The following is a 22,864-nucleotide window of genomic DNA, read 5'->3' on the forward strand; positions in this document are numbered from 1 at the left end:
TTGTTGGGGTTTGGGGGCAAAATAATATTGTTGCAATGCCACTTCTTCTTTGATCAGCTACACGCGTAGTATGCCAATACTAGATTTCCTCTGCAAGTCAGTGATGTTGTGAGGCATCTCTAATATCACAGGGATCTGCTTCACTTGCCAGTCACAGTGATGGCAACATACCTGAACTTTGGTAGGTACCGCACAGCATGATGTAATAAAAGCAGATATTTCCCCCTCTTTGAAAGAATTGGATTGGCAATGGGTGCTCCATTAGTGCCTCAGTGCTCTTCTTTCTGACTCGGTGGGAGGTTGTCAGGGTTGTCTTCTCCAGCTGGAAGCAAACTGTGCAGGCAACTCCAACATCACAGAATCACCAAAGCAGTCATGAAGGTGTGGCAGAAATAAAATGCTGGATATGCGGTTTTCAAAACTGAGCAAAAGAGAAACCAGTTCAAGGAAAACATATGGAATGGAAAATTGTGTGTGTATGTGTGTATTTGCACACACACATTTTTATATATATATATATATATAAATAAATGTTTAATATGGAAAGTTAGCCTGCTTAGGACAGGGAAACTCCAGCTAATTCTGAACTACATCTTCCACTGTTCCTCTCTGACTGAAGCTGCTGCAAATTGTAGTTCAGGAATGTCCAAAGGCCATAGGCTCTAACCCGCCAGTGCAATTTAGTTCCAAAGGAGAGACCCAGACAGCAACCCTACTCTGGAGCAAACTGGAGCAAGTTCAGAGGAGAGTTGCCAAGTTGGTGGCTGGTCTGGAAACCAACCTTAGGAAAAATAATTAAAGGTTCTGGGTAGAGAGTAAGGAAGATGACTTTGACAGAGATAGGCCAGATCTATTACCAAAGCAACAAGGAGATAAAACATGGTTTAAGTCCAAAACCAGAGGTATGTGCCAGCAACTCAGGCAGATGCCTCCCTAATTCACATGAGTATTGGGGGGAGGGGGTTGTGATAAAACACAGACTTGCAAGATTCTGTTACTATAGCCAATAAAAATAAAAGTAGTTTGGGCCTCCTAGTGGAGTTGATTTCTTGGTTTGGTCTACATAGTGGGGCTGACAATCTGGTAATATTTACCTTACAGCAAAGCTAACTGAGGGTAGATAGCTGTCTTCAAATATCTGAAGAGTTGTCACATAGAAGAGGGAGTGCTCATTCCCTCTTGTCAGAGGGCAGAAGCAGAACCAGTGGAATAAACTACAAAGGAAGTAGGTTCAGGCTAAATACTGGGAGGAACTACCTGATGGTGCCACCTGTTAGCCAGTGGAACAGTCTGCCAAATGAAGTGGTGAGTTCTCTTTCCCTGAAGATGAAACCGAAGCTGGATGGTCATCTGTCAGAGGTGTTGTAGGGCATTCTGTTCTGAACAGAGTTGGACTAGATGACATCTGAGGTTCCTTTCAACCAGGCCATTCTATAATATCAATCCACTTACATGAAATCATTGCAAGAAACATCAGCAGAAGTTGTTACACAAGCAATATAGCTGCAGCTTATAAGGTCAGCTCTTCTAGAATTGGGTTACTTCCTTGTTTCTCAATGGATGACAATATTGTATTAATAATCACCAACATTTCCCTTAGCATGACCTCTAACCAGTCATGTTAAAACTATTGATTAGAATTAGAAGCCTCTATGATTATGAAAGAAAAAGACCATCATTAGGATAGCAGTTTCTTGAATGATTAATTAGCCTGGGGAAAATTGATACCGAGGAATCCAAAGGAACGTTTCATCTGAGTCATAATCAGTGCAGCAGTTCAGTGCTGTTGCTTTGTCACCAATGGGCAACCATTTAAGTTATGTTTCCTGGCCTTTTAAAGTCAAGTCTCTCTCATACTGAGCTTGACTCCCAGGGACTACATGGACATATCCATGTTAGTTTGTTGGCTTGCCATTGCCTTCTTTTGGGATATTGTCTCCATTTCCCAATCTAGTCTATGGCTCTGGGTTATCTTGATGGTCTCCCATCCAAAAGCTAATCAGGTCTGACAGCTTAGCTTTTTCAAGGTCAGCCAAGGTTGGCTAAGTGCTACACTTGCTGTGACTATGGACTTGTGCTTTTAATTGTAGACCAAAACATTCATTATTATGATGGACAACCTAAAAATTACTAAATTAAGTGAACATTTTTCATATTTCTCTCTATGCTAGGAAAAATGTTTTTCCTAGATTTGGAGAATATCGTACTTGTTAAACACACGCGAAAGAAGGCAGTAAAACCAAACCAATCACAGATGACATGGAAACCTGAATGGAAAATTCTAAATCTAGTAATTGGAACAGCAACTCCAACTGTGACATTTACCTGCAGAATTGACAAGATAAATGCCCTAGCCCGGGGGGAGAAAAAAATGGCTATTAACATCCCTTAGCATCATAGCATGATTCAACTAGATATTATAATCCAAAGGATGAAGCCTGTAGTTTTAGCAAATACAGACAGTAGAATAGCTTTAACTGTGTACCACAAATCTCAGTTTGGAAGTTTCAGAATGTAGCTGGAGGATTCCTACCTTTCCACCACTTATAATTCTCTATTTCAGCTGAATGCTATTTTGTACTAAGCAAAAGGGAGCAAAATGTGCCAGAAAAGCCTAAGCGCTAAGACCTCTATGGCAGCCAGGGAAAGTCTGGGCCTTCTGGAATATAGTTGCTTATTATTACTTGTATAGGTAAAATGCAGAAGAAGAAAACTGTGAATTTAGACATTTAGGAATTTTCATATATACATATATACATATATATATTGCTAAAGTAGACATTTCTGATAAAATATACAAATCTGAAACTATGCCATACACACCACTCACTTCTGCGGTTTATCACATTTTAATTTCTCCCTTCCACAGGGGAGATATATCCATGGGTGCCCTGCTCCATTTTCTATATTCATAACTACCTTGCAAATTAGTTTAAGCTCAGAGACTGAGATTGGCTCAGGGTAACTAGTTGACATCTAGGTCAACAGGTGCAAGTGGTCCCTGATGATAGTCCCTGATGATAGATATCCCTGATGATATCTCTCAGCTTCCCCAATCTGGCACCCTTCAGATGCATTGGACTACGTTCACCGTCATCCCCACCACCGGGGGCAATTTAGGCTTGCTAAAGATGGGACTGCAGTCAACACATGTGAATGGGGTCAATAATTATAGGGACATGTTCTAGCCAAAGGACAGAAATATTTGCAGAATACGGGAATGATAGGAGTGAGAAAATGCTCCTATACAAAACAATGACGACAAAAGAGAATGTGAATATTATCTGAATTTTAAAAAGTGTTATTGTGATGTATATTGTTTTTAAAAAAGCAGAATTTAAAGTAGACTTTTGGTGATCAGGTTTGTGATTTTTTTTTGGAATTTATGTAAATAAAGTGCTTTTTTATTATTGAAGTCTTGGGCAATGATAAATTCTTACATAGATAAGGTTACCAGACCTCCAGCAAAGGAGGACATGCGCTCCTTTTTGTCCCCATGTCCTCCATCCAGCAGGCGTAGCCTTAAAATCAAATATTGTGCGGCTTTTTGAGTCTCTCTTCCGGAGCAGCTTTTCTACCCAGTGCAGCAGTCCCTAATAAGTGCTAACTGCAAGTTAACAAGCTCTGCTCTATGACCTTAATTAGCTGATTAGTACCCACTCAGCAGCTTGCCTGCTGCCTTAAACTGACAAGCCCATCCTCACAGAAGAGGATATATGTAGCTCAAGGTTGAACTGTGCAGTCCTTGGTTGTTTCCTTGCAGAGGTGTCATTGCCCGGCTAGGTTACATCTTCAGTGCTAGAAGGGAGTGGGGTTTGCTCTCTGTTTATATACAGTAGCTTGCCCTGTCAGTGTCGGAGGGGGTGTTTTTTTTTCTTGGTAGTTCCTTGATTAGGCTGTTTACTGCTTGTTTGCCTGGTGTTAATCCCTGTTTATCTGAGTGTTGACTGCTGGCGAGGAGGTGTTCTGATCTTTTTGTTTCCTTTTCATTGTCTCTTTTGAATCATGTGTACATGTTTATCTCTATATGCCTGTTGATGGCTGACTTGTCTGAATACCAAACTTCCAGGAATTCCCTTGTGTTTTTGGATTTATTTTGGTCTAGGATGCTCAGAGTTTCCCAGTTGAAACTATGATTATGTCTGTCCATGTGTTGTGAAATTAAGGAGTTTTGTGTCTTCTGACTGCTAGTTGGTGTTCATGGATATGCTCTGCTAGCCTTCTGCCTGTCTGTCCTACATAGTGGCTGCTACAGTCCTTACACCGAATGTTGTAGATGACCTGTTTTTTCTTCTTAGGCTACTGGTCTTTTGGTTTACTTAAGTTTTGGTGGACTTTAGTTGGTTTGTGGGCTACGGTGATACTGTGTGGTTGTAATAGTTTGTTGGATGTTTCTAAGATGTTTTTGATGTATGGTAGCGTTATCCTTTTCATAGCTTGGGTTGGTTGTGATGTAATGGGTTGAGTGGTCAGGCACTTTTTGATAAAGTTGCACGGGTATCCATTTTGTTGGAAGATGTTGTATAGGCAATACATTTCCTTTTTCTGGTGTTCTGGGTTGGTGCAGTGTGTTTGTACTCATCTGAATAATGTTCTTACACAGCTCCTCTTGTGGGAGGTTGGATTGTTACTTTGGTAATAGAGCACTTGGTTAGTGTGGGTTGTTTTTCAATAGACCTGCATTTCTAATTTGCTGTTGTTTCTTCTGCTGATGAGGATATCCAGGAAGAGTAGTGTGTTGGTTTTCTTCTTCCCTTGTGAATTTTACTCCTTTGAAGATGTTGTTGATTGTTTCATGTGTCTTCTCCATGTGACTATGACTACCATCTTTTCCCAAAATTAAATGAATATCTCTGTGGGCATATGCTTGACTCAAATCAAGAGGCAAAAAGGTGGTTAGGACTGGTTGACAAGACACAGTGTGTGGTTTTAAGAAGCTTGTCCATTGTCAGCTAATGGTAGTAATTGTGGGAGAAGTCAATATGGGTAACAAAACAACTCCTTTCTAGGATTATTATCCTTTCATTGATTAAAATATTCCTGTTGTTGTTGTTCAGTCGTTAAGTCGTGTCCGACACTTCGTGACCCCATGAACCATATTGCGCCAGGCCTTCCTGTCCTTCACTGCCTCCCTGAGTTTCCTCAGTTTGCTCAGTTTCATGCTCAAAAATATTCCTATTTAACCTAAATTATGAGGTGGAGAGGCATTACTTTTTATTCAACCTTGGAAAACAAAGATATGAAGGCAAATTAAACAGCAACTGAAAAATCAGGGTTTTTTCTGGGAAAAAGGGGGCAGAATCCAGCAACATCAAGCTTATAGACAGATGCCCACAAAAGGAAGCAATTATTTCAATTACTAAGTGTGCATAGTGAGAAAAAACCATGGGTACAGTTGTGAATGGCTTATTCAATTCTACACGTGTTACCATCAGAACACATTTTTCTCACTTCAGGGCTATAATCCTGTATATACCTACTCAGGAAAACAAGCCCTACTGAACTTTTTTTTTTTCCTTCCCATAAAATGCATATAATTGTATTGCTAATTCCCAAGTGGAGAATAACAGATTATAAACCATGATTGCCAGAGTAGGTTTGAGTTACCAAAGATTTCAGAGCTTGAAATAAATGTCTTACTTGATTCAAGGACTGAGAAACTCTGAGCCTGTACAAAATGGTTGAGGTAACACAGAATGCTAATCCAAGACCAAGCAAGCCATTTTATGGCTTAGCACAAAATGTAAATTTTTTCACAGTTTCCAGAAGAGCATTATGAGAGCGAGAGACTAAGCAGGACAGAATGGCAGAGAAGAGAAAACGTGACCTACAATACAGTGAAATAAAAATGAAAAAGTCAAAGTGACCTCTAGAATTCTAGAAACACAAAAGATAGCTTTAATATAAAGGGTAATTCATTAAATGTCTGCAATACTACTTGCAGAAAGAAAGCATTACGAGCCTTCAGCCGATTTCTGTGAATTGCCTGCTGTGGTCTTCTTGAGTGGGATAATGCAGATGCTATTCTTGGCCTCTTTAATCCTCCACCAACGACCCAACCTGAAACACAACCCAGAAAAAATAAAGTATCTGCTTATGAAACATTCCCTTAGTAGCCTTGAATAGGAAGCTCTACAAAAGGGCTGAAGGAAACGTTTCGCCATTTCTATATGCTACTAGTTATACTGCAAAATGTACACATTTCAGAAAAAAAGAAAACAAAAATAAAACTGCAACTGGATGAACAGCAAGACACTGACAAGGCTGGGATTAAGCCACTAGCACAAGGGCAGTTCTTTTCTTTCAGGTGCTTTCACAGCAGGGTTTTTACATCTCAACCCAGAAATCTAGAGAAGGCACTGAATTTCACACCTCTTACTATTCTGTTCTGAATGAAAGCTCAGAGTTTTGCTTTGAGCCTTGCAACCAGACACCCAGGCTTATCTGAAGTTTGGTATTAATGCATGGGAGAGTTACTCTCATGATCAGCCGAGTCAGGGTACTAAAGCCGAGAATGTGGCCTCTCGGTGCCTTGTCCAACCCTCTCCCTGCTAGGGTGGGGACGTAAATCCCCACTTGGGAGTTCATCAACATTGGGTACAAAATCACCTGCCAGTGCAACTTCCAGGAATTCAACCAAAAGATTTCATAAGCAAGCCCAGTCTCAACACAGTACTGATGTTTTCTAGAATGTTTGGGGGAACAGACTAGGACACTTTTTAAAAGCACACATTTGCCTTGAATCTGGCACAGAATGTGCGCAATTTGCCAATGTGAATGGAAACCATGTGGACATACCTGTGTTCCTGTCCAATTCCAGCAACTAGGAAGTTTCCAGAATTTGCAAATTTCAAGCTATTAACAAAACCAATCTGAAAAAGACCAAGATTAAATATTTAAATATTTGAAATCAGGTAATTGTTTCCCCCCGCTATGCTGGCTGGGAAGTTTGCAAGTCCTAATGCATCTGTAGGGGCCCAGACTGGAGAAGACTGATATCTGCCATTTCTGCCACATTAATTGTTAATCTTTAAGATGGTACAAGTCTTTGTCTTCTACTTGGATAGCAAGAGATTTTCACTTTGAAACCATAGGAAGTCAGTTGACTATATGGATTACAGTTATGAGTTGCTGGAAAATTGAAAAAGGGATCCACGTGAAGTGGAAGATTATGGATGAGCAAACTTTTCATCCCTTTGGGCTACAGTAATGAAGCCTCCTGCTCCATCCTACTCTCCAGATGCTGGGAAGCTCCTTCCCCAGGGCGAGACCACACTATGCGGCAACCTGCCAATCAGCTGATAGTGCTTAGAAGGCAAAAGCCACTGATGGTCTGCAGACAAAGGGGGACCCTGTTTTCCATATCAATGTAAGCGCACGTGACTGCACAAAAGGAATTTTTGGAATCTAACTGTTGGGTTATGCTGCAATATGTATAAGCTTCCATGAATTGCTAAGGAGGGAGAACTCAGGTACACACAACTAATCATTAAAGTAGATTCCTACAATGTTCAAAACATTTCATCTACGCTCTGGAACCTTTGAACTCCTCAGCAAGAATGCTGGAACAGTTAAACCTGTGATGCAAGGAACAGGCTAAGAGAGAAGCATGACCAAAACTACCAAAGTGAGTCCTGCATCAAGCTCCCAGGTTCACTCCGTCAGCAACAATTCCATAGTATTGTTTCCTCTTGCTCTACCTGTTCTTTAGATTTAAACTAGATTAATGTGAATCTCAAGCTAGAAAAGGCACACTTTAAATAGGAAGTTAAGCCCACTCCCCAAAGCACTTTCCTCACCAAGGGAATCTCCAAGAGGACCTCCAACTTCCGGAATCCTTCTCCACATTTCCACAACTTTACACTGCCACTGTGGGAACCTGCCAAAAACAGAGCATATAACGGTTTTAAAATGTCCACGTTCAGTCTGAAGGCTTTAAGAAATCTAGTTCAGTGACGTTTTTCTAGTTCTTCAGTGATGCTCTTTAAGAACCTAATGCTAGAGATTAATGGATAAACCCCAATGTAACTTTTATCCTTCCTGAATTAAGATTATTATTATTACTGTTACCATTATTTACTTATCCTGATGTACTAAAAAGAATAAACATATGAGGAATGTTAGTATACAGTATACTATATACAAATAAACAGCATGTAATTCTAAAAGGTGTAGCAGCTACCAATTATCCTAGCTGAAAAGCAAGCAGTCTGATGCTTCTTAGCCGGACACCTCGCACACTCAGCTGATCTGAACCACTGAGATTTCATTTCAGACCATCACTCTAGCCACGGACCACACTTCTGTGAAGTGGGTATGGCACAGGCCAAAACCATACTTTATTAACAGAAATTACATACAGTTAATAATATCTTTATTTATTTAATTTTATTACCTCCCATACATTTAATAATTTTCTCTTTCTATTAGTTCAAGAATTACAACTCAGTAATTTTTGGAGGCAATCTTGTGGTTACTCCGGGGGCTGTGGGAAGTTGCAAGAACTGCTGGTTCTGAGTCTGTGCTTCCTTGGATCTCCTGTTTAATAGGAATAACCTACTGACCCAAGTTTATAAATCCAAACATTTATCTAAAACAGCTATTATCCTCTGACATCAAGACAAAGACATCAGAACTCCAGAGCTAATGGAATCCAAAGGAGAGATTTGGGATGCCAAGTGTACCCAGAGACACGTCCTGACATCAGAAAACCTGAATCAGAAGTTTCCTAAATGCAAAGCTAAAGCGTAGGTCAGCGAAGTCCTCTAGAAATCATTTACAAATATCTTGGAATGCCCTCAACTGATTGCTGTGAAGCAGAAGATAGCTTTGAAAAATATGATAACAGGACTATCTTGTACAATGCCTACTCAGAAGTAAGCTCCACTATAATTAGCAAGATGCACTTCAAAGTACTTATACACAAGATTTTGCCTAGAACTGTATAAAGGATTTTAGGTCGAGATGCTGACCCAGTCTTTGCTAATGCCAGGGGAAAGAACTCCACCCAGCTTCCTAGCCCCAAAGGCAGCATGAAAATCAAGGCAAATGTCTCATGGCACCTGTAGCTGTGAGGTCACTGTTCAGTAAAGCAGCAACTGAAGAAATCCAGAATGGCTGTTCCAGGCCCTGCGTGCCATGAGAACCGTGGGCTTGCTTCACTATTGTTAGTGGTTTCTTTTTGGAGAGACCCCAGAGGGCAACTGACCTTAGAAACAAAATCACAATCATTACACACCACACAGGAATCACTTGATTTTGCTTTTACTGAGTTACAGTTTCAGAGTGTGCTCACCCATCATCTGCACCAGACACCATGTGCTCCTCATTGATGAGCTGGATGCAGTCAATTGAACCCCTAATGCGAAGGAGAAAACCACAGTCACACTACTAAATAAGCAACACAAAGACTCCAGGCTACTAGCAATCAATCTAGATTGTGTGCTTAAGCACATTTTTTCATAATGAAAGACATGAACACATGGGGTTTTTTTTATAGGTTTGTACCACAAACTTGACTTCATTGCGGTTAGTTTGACCTTTCCCTTAAATGACGATCTCTAACTGCTATTTCTTATACAATATTTAGTAATGATCAGCAACATCTGACATATTTAAGATTACATAAACATTTCTAATGCCTCTACTAATCTATATTTACCACATTGCATGGTAGCTGCTGTCTGCTAGCATTGAGCCCAACCACAGCTTCCCATTTCATGTTTCCTGTCTACTAGCTGTTTGCCTTGTCCCATGATACGTTTGGGGTTACCTTCAGCAAGCTTAACTTTTGCACTGCTTTTCTAACTTTTCAAGTTCTTAATTTTTTATCATTTTATTTTCCTATAAGCATCCTTATCAGTGTTAGTAATTTATGGGGTACTTCATTCTTGTTCATCATCCTCTAGTGCCCTTCATAACTGTATTGCAAAACACTGTGCTGCTAATTTTTACAAACAAGCAAGCCTCAGATATTGGGCAGGGCTGTGCATACTTCAAACATGATTCAGAGGAGATTCTTCAGCACATACAGGAGCCTAAAAAAACTTTCACACAAGCTTGAAAAAAGTTGCAGCTGCTTTAAAGAGTTGTGCTCACATGTGTTTCAAAGCACTTCAGCACTCTCATTTTTGAAGCATGCACAGCCCTGGAAAAGTTTTAAAAAGTGAATTTCATACTTGCAAAGAGATGGAATACTGTTTTTGTGCTGAGAAATATAAAGTTTATGTTTCGCTGGAATGGCAATTTCATGTACACCAAGTGACTCACATTCACATAGCAGGTCAAGAATCACATGGATTAGAGAAACTGTAGATCTATGTTGGAAAAGGTTCAGCTCACAAAACAGTGTTTTCCTAACCGTGCTATTTCCTCTTCTAGTTCTAGTACTTGCTTTATCTCACTTTATATCAGATCTCACCTCATTCCTGTAATTCCCTCAACCTTCTCAAGTACCTTGGGTGGAGATATAAGAGGACTGCAGCACAAAGGTATAAATTCATCCAGTTCAGGAGAGGATTAAAAGTGATGCAAGAAATTCTTTGAAAGATCTAAAGATAATCTGACCAATTAAATGAGGACTACAGCTGATCACAGCCTAATTTCAAAGAGCCATCCATCAATGCATTTAGCTTTTGATAATAATAGAGACGCAACAAAGCACAGCATGGTAGCTCATTATTTCTCTATAATGTGCTACATAGAGATTTCCATTCCTGACAAAATACACTTTGTAAAAGAAGCCTAAACAGGGGATGATTCTCACACTTACTGGTGCCCATAAAACACAAGCTGGGATTCCTCAGGGATTTTCCAGATTCTGACAGTGCCATCTCTCCCTCCTGATGTGACACAGCACTCCCGGCTCAGGCTATCTAGGCCTGTGATCGCATCTTGATGACCAAACCTTGGGAGAAAAGAGCAAGATTCAGTTACGGACTGTCTATGCTTGAGAATTCAGTATTTCAGCTGGATACATTGCAGGCTACTTCACTGTGTAGGTGTTGACATATTCAGCAAATCCTGGCCCTCTAAATGGTCACATTGAATAAAAGGACGGGGGGAGGGAGAGTTCTGTTCCTTTAAAAGCTTCATAACAAGATGTTGGTACAGGCTCCTTCATTTATCATTGCTTCACGTTGATGGGGACCTATAGATTCTCGTCAACATAATTTGGGGCACCTTTCTCCAAGGTGATCACCTCGTTCCATTGGGACAGTAACTCCATGAATTTCCAGCCAGAAATCCCCACATTGGCTAGAGGTTCTGAGATTTGGAGGGCTTCAGTTTGGGGAAGTCTGGTCTGGAATACTGCTACTACCATGTTAGGGAAAAAAAAACCTGCAGTGAGTTAACAGAGTTCTTCTGTAAAAAGGAATCACCACATCAATGTGTTAATGAGGCCAGCATCCACTTGGCCTCCTGATAAGTTGTCTCTGACCTTCATGGTACATAGTTTTCACAGATCAGAAACACGCCATGTGTGTACCACGAATTCTGCATGTTTGCCAAAAAAATTTCCTTACAAAGTTTCAACATATGCATTCTCTGCCACGTTCCATACTTTGACTGAACGGTCATGGGAGGTGCTGTACAACTGGTGAGTGCCCTTGCGGAAAGACAGGCCCTGAAAGGGAAACAGCATGAAAAGAGGAAGAGATGGAATGAGATGGGCACAAGGGCAGGCAGAATTAATCCTGAATTTCTCTACCACATCTAATCCACTTGTCCCAGAGGGAAATGTGGATTACTCTATTAGAGAGCAAACAAGAGATACAAAGTACAGGTGGAATAAGCTGCCATGCACACTTGTTTATTAAAACAAGATACAAAATAATAATAATAATAATAATAATAATAATAATAATAATAATAATAAAAACTAGCTGACTGTGAGGCCAACAATCTTTTTGTTACATTGTACCCATTATCCTTTAAGATAAGGTTTTTGTGTTCAGATATTTGTTTGCACAATTACCTTGTTTTATTATTATTATCTAACAAACACTAGATAAAAGATCATATAACACTTTAAGCATTTCTGCTATGTGTTCATTTTGCAATTCCTTAAGAATCCTGAAATGCATCATAGCAAAGATATTAATGGGGGGGGAGGAGAGGGATGCAAATTTTTGCACTGATGCATTTCACAGTGATTCCTCATATTTAAAAAATATTTTTATTTTGCTTTCCTATGATACAGGCAATTTATAGAAGAACAAAATAGATTAAAAAATAATATTAATGTAGAAAAATAAATGCAGCAAAAAGGATTCAAATTTTGAGATGGCTGATTGAGGAGTGCAAGTTGTTTCTATAAAGCCATTCTTCAGATTGTTGTAACAATTTTTCAACTGTTAAATTCTTTTTTAAAGACATACTAGTAGCATCCATAAAAACTCTCACCTATATCCTGACTGTACTTTATCTAAAAATATGAATACCTCTAGTGGTTGTGGTCACTTACCGACACAGTATCACGATGGCCTGTGAACTTGTACAGGTGTCTGCAGTTTGCAGCTTCCCAGATCATAATGAGTTTGTTCCTGTCACCTGTAGCCTAGAAGTGACAAAGGAAGACCCTTCTCAGTCCTCTCCTCTTCAATCACATTACACATACATTCTGTCTAGTAATAATGACCGACTGTTACTGAAACTCAGGTGCCTCAGCCTTCTGGACATACTTATTTTAATGCCTTAATGTTTTGCTTACAGTAACATGATTCAAATACCTCATTCTTGATTTGCTTTCTGGTTCTATTTTATTTATTAAATTTATATGCAGCCCATCTCCCCCAGAGGGTGACTCTGGGCGGCTACTTTGCTCTGAGAAAGGGAGCGCAGCTGGGATTAAGCAGTAAAACTGCATGGAGCAAAAAGGGGGATTGTATGTCTATGTGAATAAGGACAAAGAGGCTCCTATTATATGTATTGATTAGATTCAGGGAAATTTCCTCAAGATACACAGATCCCACAGTGCTGAACAGGGTGAACGTACAACTCAGATCAACAATTAGTTGATAAAGGAAGATCAGTAACTCTCTTAAAGAGGGATCTCTCTACTGTACTAAAAGATCACCACTTTGGTGGACTACCAGAAACAATTTTTGCAATACAGAGGGGAAAATAAACTGCAGAAGTATCTGCCAACTCTGCTAGAACTGTGAGGAGTTGCTTTCTCTTCCTCAGAATGGGAGAAGAAAAGATTCTTCTTACCAGGAATTTGCCATCTGATGAGATGGCCATTGAGATGATGTGCGCAGTATGCCCAACATGGCTGTCTTCTGTCCCCTTTTTTCCTCCGTGAATCACATGGAGCTTTTTTCCACTCTCAACATCCCCTTTAACAGAAAGATGCTCAAGTCAGTTTTCAAACGTCTGAATTCTTTTTTGACACTTCAAGGTAAGCTAGAGCTCTGAAAATTATTTTAGTAAAATCCATAATTTGAGAACAATTAATCTTCCATCATGAGTCAACTGCTTAAAAAAACATAAGTGTCTCAGAAACTGTACTTCCAATGCAAACATATCGATATAAGGAAAGGGACTTAAATATAATGTTAAGTCAGTCAGTTCCTGCTCACTGTCCAGTCCCAAATTAATCTATTGATAAAACAATTACAGTGGTACCTCGGTTCATGAACTTAATTCATTCCGCGACTCTGGTCGCGACCCGAATCAAATTTTCCCATAAGGTTCAATGTAAATATGATTAATCCATTCTGACCCCTCCGAATTTGGTCGCCAACCGATTTTGGTCGCGACCCGAATCAAATTTTCCCATAAGGTTCAATGTAAATATGATTAATCTGTTCTGACCCCTCCGAATTTGGTCGCCAACCGATTTTGGTTGCGACCCGAATCAAATTTTCCCATAAGGTTCAATGTAATTACGGTTAATCCGTTCTGAACCATATGTTTTTTTTTTTTAAACCACAAAAATATGACACAAAGTACAGTACGAAGAGAGAGAATGCTAACCTTGCTCGACGCAACTTCTGGTGTGGAGGACAGGAAGGCGGGTGGGGAGGCGGTTATTGCTTGGAGGGAGAGTCCCCCTCCCTACAGGAAGCCCCGACCACGTGTCAGAGCAGGGAAAATGGCCACGGATCCTGTTCGTCACCCAATGCGGAGTTTGTGAACGGAAGCAAAATTTTGCGAATGGAGCTGTTCGTGACCCGAATTGGTCGTGAACAGAAGCGTTCGTGACCCGAGGTACCACTGTACTTCTGCCAATTCCACATTCCCAGTAACTTTTGCTGAACCTTGCTGTTCACAACACCAAGATCTACTAAAGAATTAAATTTTACAAAAGGGATCCAAGTGGAGGCCAAGCTAATCACTTCACAGAAGCCAACCTAACTTCAGTAACTCATAAACAGAGCTGGCTTGATGCAATGCTCTGCAATCTACACCCAGAGAGATAACTCAGTTTTCAGGAGTTTCTGGAAGACCAGGACATTTAGGGGCCAACCTAATTTCTAAAGGGAAGCTGTTCAATAAAGTAAGTGCTTCTATTGAGAAGCAGCACCTCCAAGCCACACCTCCCCTCCATTATTATTACTCCCATCTTTAGGCAGGGGTGGGAAAAAAGACATCCCACCCACACAGTGGCATGTATCACTTTCCTTAACCAGATTTATCAACTAGAAGAGGCAAGAGTCACATTCACAAGTTATGGACCTCATCTCTTCACACACTCTGACCACTTATTCAAGATCTACAAAATGAAGAGATTCTAAAACAATGGGTCAAGAATTTGCCAAAATTACCTCCCTGTGATCTGCCCCAAGTCTATAGTACAATTTGTGGCAGATCTCATCAACATTGCCCCCAAAGAAGTATGCAAATTTATTTGCAGCAGGCCACTAACCATTCCAGCCTCCTCCTTCCCACATCTTGGCATGAAAGAACAATGACAGCCTATTATATGCAGACGCAATAGAGACTGAAAAATAAATCCTCTTCTGAAAGATAAGAGTTCAAATAGGTTCTACTCTATATACAGTCTTTATTTATCCCAAGTGTAACCTGCAACAATGTATTGCCGAAGGCTTTCACGGCCGGCATACGATGGCTGGTGTGGGTCTTCCGGGCTGTGTGGCCGCGGTCTTGAAGTTTTGTTTCTTAACGTTTCGCCAGCACCTGTGACCGGTATCTTCAGAGTGCAGGAGCACAGACAGGAGCAGTTCTCTCTGTGCCCAGGGTGATGTGACCCTTTTTGTGGGTATTTATAGAGATCTGAGTGGGGGAAGGAAGGGGGGAGATTGGGGGTGTGTGGGTGGGGTTGGGTTACTGAGTGGCTGCTTGTTTTGGTGTCAGCATCTGTGTGTATCTTCCTGGGGATTAGGCAGGGTTTTTTTCTGTTGAATTGTTAACGAGGGGCTGCTGGGGGTGATTAGCAAGTTCATTGTGTGAACTGTTCACATGTCCTGGTGGTTGAGCTGAGTTCGTTGACCTTTTGCAGGCTGTATTTTTCAGGATTGGTAGCCAGGTTTTGTTGATTTTTAGACTCTCCTCTTTTTTATTGAAGCTATGCTGGTCTTTGTGAATCTCAATGGCTTCCCGGTATAGCCTGGTATAGTGGCTGTTGGTGTTGTCCAGTATCTCTGTGTTTTCAAATAGGATTTTGTGTCCAGTGTGCTTGAGAGCATGTTCAGCTACTGCAGATTTTTCTGGTTGCTGTAGTCTGCAGTGTCTTTCATGTTCTTTTATCCTGGTATGGATGCTGCGTTTTGTGGTCCCGATGTATACTTGCCCGCAACTGCATGGTATGCGGTATACTCCTGCGGCGGCAAAAGACAAAAGGGACCCCCTCATCGCCGCAGGAGTATACCGCATACAACAACCCAAACAAAACTTCAAGACCGCGGCCACACAGCCCGGAAGACCCACACCAGCCATCGTACCCTGCAACAGTTAGGTTGCAGCCTTCTACCATCTCTCTCCCTGGCAGTGATTATTAAATGTCTGCTCCCATGCCAAATTTCTACAGATAAAGTGGTAAGATTGATTACAAAGAACAAGACAAGAAATATCAAAATAAAGTAGGTTGGTAATACATAAATGGAAAGGAGCATATCAAGAATAATGCAGATATAAAGATGTGCTGATCACAATACTTGGCCATCAGTGCTAAGAGCTGGCCCTCCATTACTCCAAGCTGCACAAGAAAAAAAGGGCACTTAGCCATTTAGTTCAGGTGATGTATATTTGATCCTTCAAGCCTGCTACCTTTCTAGAAAAAAGTCATAAAGTTTATAATGCTCATACACTTTCTTTCATGCCTCTTCTTTCGTTTACTTGATCATTGTCTTCTTTTGCAGAAAATAAGACTTACATTTGATGATAGAACAGTCTTTGGCTGCAGAGAAAACAAACTTGTCATCTGGTGAGATGACTAGGCAGGTGATGGGCAGCTGGTGACCTCGTAGTACCTTGATGTCAGATCTGTCTGGAGGCTGCAACTATTCAGAGAATATCAATTAGATCAGCACCCAGATCCTGGGTATGGAGGAACCAGAGGAACATCTGAAAGGCTCCTGTGAGGACTATTCAAGCATGTCAGATAAAGTCACTTGAATTTGACTGTGCAACTCCTATGGAGGGTATAGATGCACAATCCCATGTGTTTGAGCCTGTTGGTCCTGAGGAAGTGGACAGGGTCCTTAGGAATGTAAGCATGGGCCACCTGTGTATTAGATCCATGTTCCTCTTGGCTGGTGAAGGCCTTCTGGGAGACAATGTGTGGTTGGGTCAAGGCAGTAGTAAATTCATCCTTGTTTGAGGGGAATGCTCCCTCCTGCACTGAAGGAGGTAGTGGTCTGCCCCCTCCTCAAAAATCCATTGCTGGACACAATGATATCAGACATTTTTTGTCTGGACTCCAATTTTTCCTTTTTAGCTTGTGAGAAGATTATTGGACTGCAGCTTCAGAGGAAATGGGTTATCTCATGTGATGGAATGGAATTATGAAGGCCAAGCTCAGGGAGACAAACATTTTCTTAGCTCACCAGAACCGCGTGGGAGGAACAAGAGGATGAGACTGGCACCTCCCTGAGGAATTCACACTGTTATGGCTGGAGGACTTTGGGAAATGGGGTTTTAGTCTGGGAAGATTGATGTCAGGCCTAGCCCAAGGAACTCCAAGAGACAATGCCAATTCAGTCCAGCTATGTTTATTAGCTACAACCTCTAGCAAGAATCTTCCCAGACTAAAACCCCAGTTCCCAAAGTCCTCCAGCCACAACAGTGTGAATTCCTCAGGGAGGTGCCAGTCTCATCCTCTTGTTCCTCCCACGTGGTTCTGGCGAGCTAAGAAAATGTTTGTCTCCCTGAGCTTGGCCTTCATAATTCCATTCCATCACATCTCAACCTTTGAAGTCTGGTTTCAGAACTGGACATTGTAATGAGGTGGCATGCAGTGCACTTGAGGATGATCTCTGGTGGGATCTGGATAGTGGTGGTGCATCTGTTCTGCCTCTTCTTTCTCTCTCTGTGGGCTTTACTACTATCAATCATGGTACCCTTCTGGACTAGCTCAGGATTGGAGGGGGAATGGGGGCGTGATATTGCAGTGGTTTTCCTTCCTCTAGAGTGGATTCCAGTTGGTGCTAGTGAGGGGAGAGGCCCAGTCTGTTTTGCAGTGTTCCTCAGGACTCTACTCTCCATTCATATTTAATATATACATAAAGCTACTAGGTGAGCTCACCCACCAACACAGTGTTAGGTATCAACTGTGTGCCCCTGAAAATTACTCAGAAATTGCAACTGATCCAGAATGTGCTGGTGTGAGTAGTTTTGGGCACACCATGGTATGCAGCACTATTCTGGGGACAACATCATGTGCTGCTATTCTGAGAGCTGAAACAGCTCCTAGGAGCTTCTGGAAGCAATTCAAGGTGGTAGTTATCACCTAAAGCATGGCATAGGGCCACATTATCTGTAGGACCATCTCTCTTCTATTATTTCACTCTGTCCCACAAGATCCAACAGGCATGCTCTGTGTTCCTTCTATCAAATAATGCCATCTGATGGGACCTAAGAGATGCACCTTCTCTGTTGTGGCCCCTGTCCTGTGGAACAGCAGAACTTTCAAAATCTGGATGGCTCTTACCTTGCCAGGCATTGAAGACTTAACGTGGCACTGAAGACTTAGTTTTTCCCTCAGGGATTGTGCCAGGGAATTAGGTGAGCTCATCTTTAAAAAGGTTTACTAGGTAGGCATGTGAATAGCCTCAGGCACAATGTGCTTTTAGTTTTTTGCTTTTGTTTGTTGCTTTTAATTCAATGTTAGCTGCCCAGAATGGTATTGCATAATTCTGTCCCTAGGGAAAGGAGAACATTTAAAAGCCAGCAAAAATCCCACAACAATCTCAAATAATAAAAGGCTCCATATCGGATGCGCTGGAAGTCACACTTCATGTACTTCGAGGAAAAGAGAAATAGGTGCTTTGCAATTCTGCATAACTGTGCTGTAAAAAAAATTTCTACTTACACTATTGGCAATTTGTCGCTGCAATTTTCCTTTCTGTTCAAGCTATGGGGGACAAATAAAATAGAATTAGACTGACCCTTGCTTCCTACTTCAGATTATAAACAGTTTTAAAATACATAAAGTAGGAAAAAGTATATGGGTCACATTCTTATACCCACAGATAGCTAAATACGCGTTAGAGTTAACTGAATTTCTTTTAAAAATAACATTAAATTCTTCTATATGGATTTCAAAACTGATCACAATCTCCTCTTAGCTTTGACAAGAGAATCAGTGAGTAAGTGCCAATCTCTATGAAATACTCACATTTAAGAACTTCAAATCACAGTCCTACAAGACTGACACTGAGAGTATGTGACTCATAGTTATCTGGCTGACTGAAAGGTAAGTAGCTGAAAGGAAGCAAGGCAGGAACCGGTTCCAGAGAATCAGATGCGAAAAGCCCATGAAAAAGGTCACTTCCCCACAATTAGTCAGCTTTTTTCATCTTAGAACATTAGTTCAGACTGAATAAAAAGATGATTGTGGATGCAAAAAGAAATCACACTAGAAGTTATCAGATTACAGATGTCAGAGAAGTTCACTGTATCCTTAAACAAAGACTGAATTGCAAGAAAGGGTGTTTAATTCACAAGAGGAAGCAAACTCTCTGCATATCACCTTGACTGTACAATTGCCCTGTCACACCATTGACTTCATGTCTAAAAGCCCTCACAGATACTCTTTCCTTTTTGCCACTTAAAAGTGGATCATGGCCAAACAAACAGGCATGCTTATGTTTTGCTTATTATTAATTTCTTTCTTTGCGTAGGAGAGCAATAGTGATTTATAAAAGACTTATCCACACTCTACTAGAATTGAGCCTTGCCAGGCCTGCAGCATGGAAAGCAGTTAATTCCACTACTCTCTAGTGACAAGACACCATTCACTTCATGGGGAAGGTGGGGCTGTTTAAGCTTTCTAATACCCAATCCAGGAAAGCCAGAGGCACCAATCAATTCCTTTTCAGTCTACTACATCATGCCCTACTCACCACATCTTCCTTCAGTCGCCCAGCAACCAGGTCTTTCTCAAAAGCCTCTTGTTCAGCCTTTTCTTCCTCTGCCCAAGGCAAAAATCATATACACTTAGATGTGCTTACTTAACCATAGAAACCAATCTGAAATCAATTTCAAATCCTGAAGATCCTTCAGTAAAACAAATGCCCAGAGCCAACCATTTACCTAGTAGGATGAGGGTTTTCCCCCCCAAAGTGCTTTGCTATCTCTAATAAGTGAAATCATCTTCTAAAGCACTGAGAAATTGGTTTAAAAGACACAGATTAAATTTCCCACTTCATAAATTTAGGCAAACTCTAATACCTTCTCTACACAAAGGAATAGATTTTTTTAATTTCCACACACTTCTCACGATGAATTCCCAGTCATCTTTGTTGAAGTTTTCTAACAAATAGCTGAAAGGTTAAATAATCAAATAAAAGTTCACAATAGGCTACCAGGCTAAAAAATGTACCATTAATTACATATAGGAAAACAACAGACTTCAACTCAACCCTGCAAGACCCTGGCAAGAGACACTGCCAATCTTGGCAACAGATTTCAACCCAACCCTGGCAAGAGTGGCTTTGGGTCTTGGGGCCACCAGGATCTTGGAATTTACCACCTTTAGTTCTGGATGGAGTGGCATTGCCCCAGACAGACCCAGTGCACAATCTGGGGCTCCTTCTGGACTCACGGCTCCTGCTCAATGAGCAGGGGGTAGTCATGGCTAGGAGGACCTTTGCACAATTTCAGATTGTCACCAGTTGTACCCATTCCTGGACCTGGAGGCCCTACGCTCAGTCACTCATGCCCTGGTCACCTCCTGTATGGATTACTGTAATGTGCTGTACATACGGCTGCCCTTAAAGAGCATCCAGAAGCTTCAGCTAATGCAAAATGCAGTGGCATATGGAGTTACATACACACCTACATCAGTGCAAGTTACACCTCTGCTCCGTGAACTGCATCGGCTACCAGTTTGCTTCTGGTTTCAATTCAAGGTGCTGGAGATGACCTATAAAGTCCTACATGGCATGCGGCCAGGGTGTTTGACGGACTGCCTCAACCCAATTTCATTTACCCATCCCATCAGATCCAGCAGAAGGGGCATGTTGCGGGTCCCACCTACAAAGGAATATCATCTGACCGGACCCAGGAGAACGTTTTCTGCTGCAGTGCCCATCTTTTGGAACATCCTCCCCCTGGAGGTGAGATTGGTCCTGACCCTGTTGGCCTTCTGGAAGAGCGTGAAGACATGGCTTTGCCATCTGGCCTGGGGATCTGGTGATGTTGGTGGAGAACCTGCTAAGTGGTTGTACTTTTAGGAAAATGAATGGTGCTCTCCCACCGATTATGTTTTTATGGTTTTAATAGTTTTATTGTTTTTGATGTTTTTAATTATTTTTGCAGTTATTTTTTGGTTGATGTTTATTGTTTTCCGGATTTTTAACTTTGTAAGCCACCCAGAATCACGGTAATGAGATGGGCAGCTATATAAATTTAACAGATAGATAGATGGATAGACAGACTGGTTTCAGTCATTTCATATATTAAGAATTTTAATCTGATTGTTTAACAGTCCAATTAAATCAAATCTAGCTTCTCCTTCTCACCTTGTTGGCGAAGCTGTTCCAAATATACCTTTGCTAATCTCAGTTTCTTCTCTTGTGGCGTCTCTTCAATTTCTTCTTCTGCTTCATTGTTCTTTGCTGGGCTACAGATGGAAAAGAAACAACTTACACAGAAGTACTTTGTATCACCTGAACAATTATCCATCAGCAAGAGAAAATGTCTTTCCAATCCCCTCAAAGAGAATAGTTCAGCCAATTGTGCCAATTCCTAATGCAAATTTGTGAAACCTTGTTCAGTGTTACATTCTATGAGATTCCTGAAGTACAGACCTTTGAGGCCATTAAGGAAATGCCACAAAGGACTGTACTTCAGGAATCCCACAACCTGTTATATCACCAGGAAGTCTCATAGCACAATTCTCTCATCATCTGCTTCAGGCAACTATCTCCATAGGAAATTCCTATACAAATTCCTAATTTTTATGACATAATCTTCCTAACTAGAGAAGAACGCCAAAGCAGTTTGGCATATCCTTACACATCTGGTTCAGAATCACTGGAGATCTCTTCATTCAACTTGGAGCCAGCTTTCTGCCAAGCTTTTTCTTCGCCAGCTGGGACCTGGGAAATAAAACACTTACTTTAGATCAAAACTGCAAATCTGATGAAATAAATGATAATGCCTTCACTCAGATGTTGAACAGCTAGAGGAGCAAGAACAAAAGCTAATAAAGCCTAAGTAACTGGACAGATAGAAAATGTTTTACCCAAACAAATTTTACCATTAAAATAGAGCGTTCAGCATGCTACCTTTCTTAGGTGTGGAAGCTACGTGGGAGCATGTTTGGTTAGAAACTGGATGGGAAACCACCAGAAAATCCCGGGACTATAATTTAAAAGAAATTGAGAAAACAATAGCAAACCACTTCTGCAGGAAGGAAGCTACATGGATGTGTCCATAAAGTCACCAAGAATTAAGCCTGATTTGAAGGGGACTTTACTTTTCTTACTTGTGTATGAATAAAATTAAGGTTTAAAATTGATTTTGAGATAACAGAACATAACCCCCTTGGAACCCCTTTACTTGGAAGATGTACCACGTGTCTCCTAAAATTTAAGACTGAAATTCAAATACCAATTTATTAGGGGCCAAGCATCACAATCTAATAATTTACTTCTGTGTAAATTCTGCTAGCTACCCTTCTTTTTCTAACCCCTCGAACACAAGAACAGAAATAGGACAATTCTGACCGCTCTGAAACGAGCGTGCTCGGAGTTCGTTTCGCAAGCCCTCGGGCAAAGCTTCGCCCCCCTTCATTCGTTCGCCCAGCTGCCTTCTCTCCCAGTTCCCCGCACCGACCTTTCGCCTTTTGCGCCCGGGCGCCGTGGCCGAAGCAGAAGCGCCTCGCTGCCTTTGCGGTCTCCTTTTCGGACCCGCGGCCGCCATGCTACCCAAGACACCTCAGCTTCTCCGGCGAACATGTGGCTCCCCGAGCCAACCCCCGACGCCTTCCCATTGGGCGAAACCGCTTCCGGCCTTCCCCATTGGCAGACGTTCTTCCAGGAAGGCCTTCTGCCTCTTCCCTCTCGTTGGTTCGAAGGGATGGAGCTGGTTTACTTCCGAGGCGGCGCTGGGAGGGTGCCCGGGGGCGCTTCGAGCGCGCTGGGTGGGAAAGTCAGAGCCGCTGAGGTTGAAGACCGAGTGGAGAGAGGCAGCCCCGGCTCGAGGGCGGATTATGCCGCATAAGGAGAGGAGC

General features: G+C 41.5%; 1 protein-coding gene across 2 annotated transcripts; it reads right to left on the minus strand.

Moving 5' to 3' along the window:
- Window positions 1-972: 972 nt before the first annotated feature.
- On the minus strand, window positions 973-22,852 carry RRP9 (ribosomal RNA processing 9, U3 small nucleolar RNA binding protein). 2 transcript variants are annotated; one of them, XM_007425886.4, is made up of 15 exons: window positions 22,468-22,852; window positions 21,646-21,728; window positions 21,150-21,250; window positions 19,530-19,597; window positions 18,497-18,538; window positions 16,340-16,466; window positions 13,216-13,340; window positions 12,467-12,559; window positions 11,526-11,626; window positions 10,772-10,906; window positions 9,296-9,358; window positions 9,063-9,208; window positions 7,800-7,879; window positions 6,799-6,872; window positions 973-6,060 (listed from the first exon to the last, which is right to left on the minus strand). In XM_007425886.4, the coding sequence occupies exons 1-15, from the start codon at window positions 22,552-22,554 to the stop codon at window positions 5,955-5,957; spliced, it is 1,431 nt and encodes a 476-aa protein (XP_007425948.1). In that variant the 5' UTR covers window positions 22,555-22,852; the 3' UTR covers window positions 973-5,954. The 2 variants fall into 2 exon arrangements, 1 of the variants encoding a protein (XP_007425948.1); XR_015794845.1 differs by lacking the exon at window positions 973-6,060 and having other exon boundaries at window positions 6,815-6,872; window positions 9,063-9,203.
- Between the last annotated feature and the right edge of the window lie 12 nt (window positions 22,853-22,864).

Source organism: Python bivittatus, unplaced genomic scaffold, assembly GCF_059951505.1.
Source record: "Python bivittatus isolate LINGU-HERP-01145 unplaced genomic scaffold, Pbiv_v1 ctg000080_np1212, whole genome shotgun sequence".
Classification (NCBI taxonomy): Eukaryota; Metazoa; Chordata; class Lepidosauria; order Squamata; family Pythonidae; genus Python; species Python bivittatus.